Below are 3,071 nucleotides of genomic sequence, written 5' to 3' on the forward strand. Positions count from 1 at the left end.
GAAAGTTGAAATGAAAAATAAAAAATCTGAAGTCTTGAAAGTTAGAGAGAAAAACCGTGAAGCTTCTTTGCAATTCTGTTATTTCCCCTTATTTGCATTAATCTCAGGATGAAACAGAAAGTAATGCCATAGGAGCAAAACAGAGTATACCCTGTAAGCCACTGTGGAAAAATTAAGCTAGTAAGAATCCGTTGATTGCTATTATTTAAATTTAAAGTGGAAGAGCACAAAGAGTTTTTAAAAACGTTATTTCATTTCAACATAATAACTTGCGCCTCAGTACGCTGCATTTTGAGTATGACACAGAAGACAGACAAAGCAGCCCAAACAAATACGCAGATTAAGGGAACAACGGAAGTGCGCTAGTCTCTGTCCTGTGAGTTTCTACTGAGAGACATTAGCACTGAATCTCCTGCGGCCAGCTCAGAAATGCAGACTGAAGCAGGTATTCAAAATTTAAGTGACGATTCTTACAATAAAAGCTGTATTGGAAAATGAAAATTATGTGCCTACTAAAGGCAAAATGATTACAACTAGGTAACTAATTCCTCCACCTACAGACAAAATTCACTTTGCTATCACCATGGAAGGTTCCTGATACTTGATACCTGAGGATGTGGGTCAGGAGAGGAGAAGGACACCGCTGACAACGAGGATCCTTTACACAAATATTCCAGCAGGAAGGGCAAGGATGCTGCATGGTTATTATTTTACCAACAACGATACAAGCCCTCCATGGCAGGGGTATTCTAGAGTTCTCAAGATTTAATCTCCCTGACCTCACAGAATGAGTCCAGGAGAGTTTGAGTTGAGGACACTTTGTCACTCCAGAAGAAAAGGGTTACTAGAAGTGGCATCTCTCTCATGAGTCAGGTGGTGCTGGCAAAATAAAATGGTCTTGGGATTAGAATACCCACACCTACATGCCCCAGAAGAGAACCGGTATTCCTGCTAAAGTATTGGCATGGATGAGCAGCGTCGAAACCAGTTACACACGGTGGAAAGAAAGGGCAGTGTCTGTTGCAGTTCTGATCTTGTGGAGCCTATGAAGCACAACCAGACGGACCCGCAAAAATGTGTTCTAGAAGAAAAAGAAACATCCCAGAACCCTATTCACTCATGATCATCAGCCTCTGCTCTGAATAAAACAGTAAGCGAATCCCAGTCCTTGGTTCTAAAGAGCTTATTCGCTATACATGGTCTGTTACCGAACAAAACACAAAAACCCATAGGGCTCAGGCAGCCTGTCATCCCATGTAAGGCAAGGAGGATAAAAGTGCTACCCAGGTTGAAGGTCAAGTTGTGTTTCTAACACAGAGAACACCAATATTTACGTATTAAAACATATACAAGAGTATGTGCATGTGTGCATGTAATTACATATCTAAACACACTTCTGATTTAAAAAAAAAATCTTTACTCAATCGATTGATATGTATTCACTTGTAGTGATACTTTGGGTTACCTGGGAAAATTAAACTTCTATTGCAAAATTAATAGTGTAGATTGATGATATCTTCTTGGACTCCACAGAGAACACATAAACGAAAACAAAAAAAGGAAGTAAAAATGTAGAAAATGTTGAGAAAGTGAAAATTATTGTGTTCCCTATTTAATGGCCATGCTTAGAAAGAATGTCATCAGAGAACCTAGAGTCCAAGGCTCCCCCTGACTTGCAGCTCAGCCAGGCCAGCAGCATCTCTGATTCGGCATGGCCCCCCTGCTCTCTCTACTCACCGCCGTGCTGGTGTTCAGCTATGGTCCCGGTGGGTCTCTAGGCTGTGACCTGTCTCAAGACCACATCCAGGTCAGCAAGGAGAACATCGCGCTTCTGCACCGAATGCAGAGAATCGGCTCTTTCCGCTGTCGGAAAGACAGAAAGAACTTCGGATTGCCACGGGAGATGGTATATGGCAGCCACATCCAGAAGGATCAGGCCATCACTGTCTTCCATGAGATGCTTCAGGAAACCTTCGACATCTTCAGCACAGAACACTCCTCTGCTGCCTGGAACACGACCCTACTGCATGGGCTCCTCAGTGGACTCTATCGTCAGCTGGAAGACCTGGGCACCTGTTTGTTGCCGGAGATGAAAGAAGCAGAATCTGCCCTGGGAATGGAGGACTCTACATTAGCCGTGAAGAGGTATTTCCAGGGCATCCGTCTCTACCTCAAAGAGAAGCAATACAGTGACTGTGCCTGGGAGATTGTCAGAGTGGAAATCAAGAGAGCCTTCTCTTTATCAACAGACTTGTTAGAATGGTTATGAAACCAGGATGGAGGCATGGACTCACCTCGATATGATTCTCATTGGTGGTTGTGCCATATCATACTTGCGTATATAACATCGGGCATTTCGAAAATGTCTTTCTGCTTAAGTCACGGAAATTACTACTTTGATTCCTGATTGTTTTTTATGTATGTATGTATGTATGTATGTATGTATGTATCTATCTATCTATCTATCTATCTAACTATCTATCTGTCTACCTATCTATCTGTCTATCAATCTATCTATCTATCTATCTATTTATTTATTTATTTATTTATTTATTTATTTATTTATTTATTTAATATTTAATTTATTGCAGTCCTTCTTGCATCTTTCATATTTAAAAATCGATGTAATGACATGTTCATCTTTACATTGTATTAAAATACATAAAACACTTTTACGTCTCTACGTTAAGTTTGTTTTTGCTTTATTTATTAAATTTCTATGTAAAAGGTTCTGGAATTTATTTATAAAATCAAAATCCAAACCCTCATTTTGTAACTGATAGTGAAGAATGGGTAGTATAATGTTTTTACCATTCATTCCATTCAGATGATGTGTGGAAGCTGAGTGTCTAATTTCAAACTGCGTAACTCTGATGAAGAAATACAGATACATAGAGTAAATATGGATAGTTCCTATTTGTTTCAACTTTGTATCACCAAAAAGGAGTCAAAAACAGTACTGAGGTTTAAATTATATTAAATACCACAAAGCAAAAGAAAAGAAAGGAACAAAGAATAAACATGCCAGAAATTTTAGATACAAAGGAGGATAAAAAGGAAAAATAACATCA

General features: G+C 39.3%; 1 protein-coding gene across 1 annotated transcript; it reads left to right on the forward strand.

Moving 5' to 3' along the window:
* Nucleotides 1–1,711: 1,711 nt before the first annotated feature.
* Nucleotides 1,712–2,397, forward strand: LOC120617087 (interferon tau-1-like). Its single transcript, XM_039880663.1, has one exon. The coding sequence runs from the start codon at nt 1,712–1,714 to the stop codon at nt 2,267–2,269; it is 558 nt and encodes a 185-aa protein (XP_039736597.1). The 3' UTR covers nt 2,270–2,397.
* Nucleotides 2,398–3,071: the final 674 nt, after the last annotated feature.

The sequence above is a fragment of the Pteropus medius genome, unplaced genomic scaffold (assembly GCF_902729225.1).
Source record: "Pteropus medius unplaced genomic scaffold, Ma_sr-lr_union100, whole genome shotgun sequence".
Lineage (NCBI taxonomy): Eukaryota > Metazoa > Chordata > Mammalia > Chiroptera > Pteropodidae > Pteropus > Pteropus medius.

Bases quoted from the DNA above. Each gene is read 5' to 3' on its own strand.
- LOC120617087 (XM_039880663.1), top strand. From the start codon at position 1,712: ATGGCCCCCCTGCTCTCTCTACTCACCGCCGTGCTGGTGTTCAGCTAT.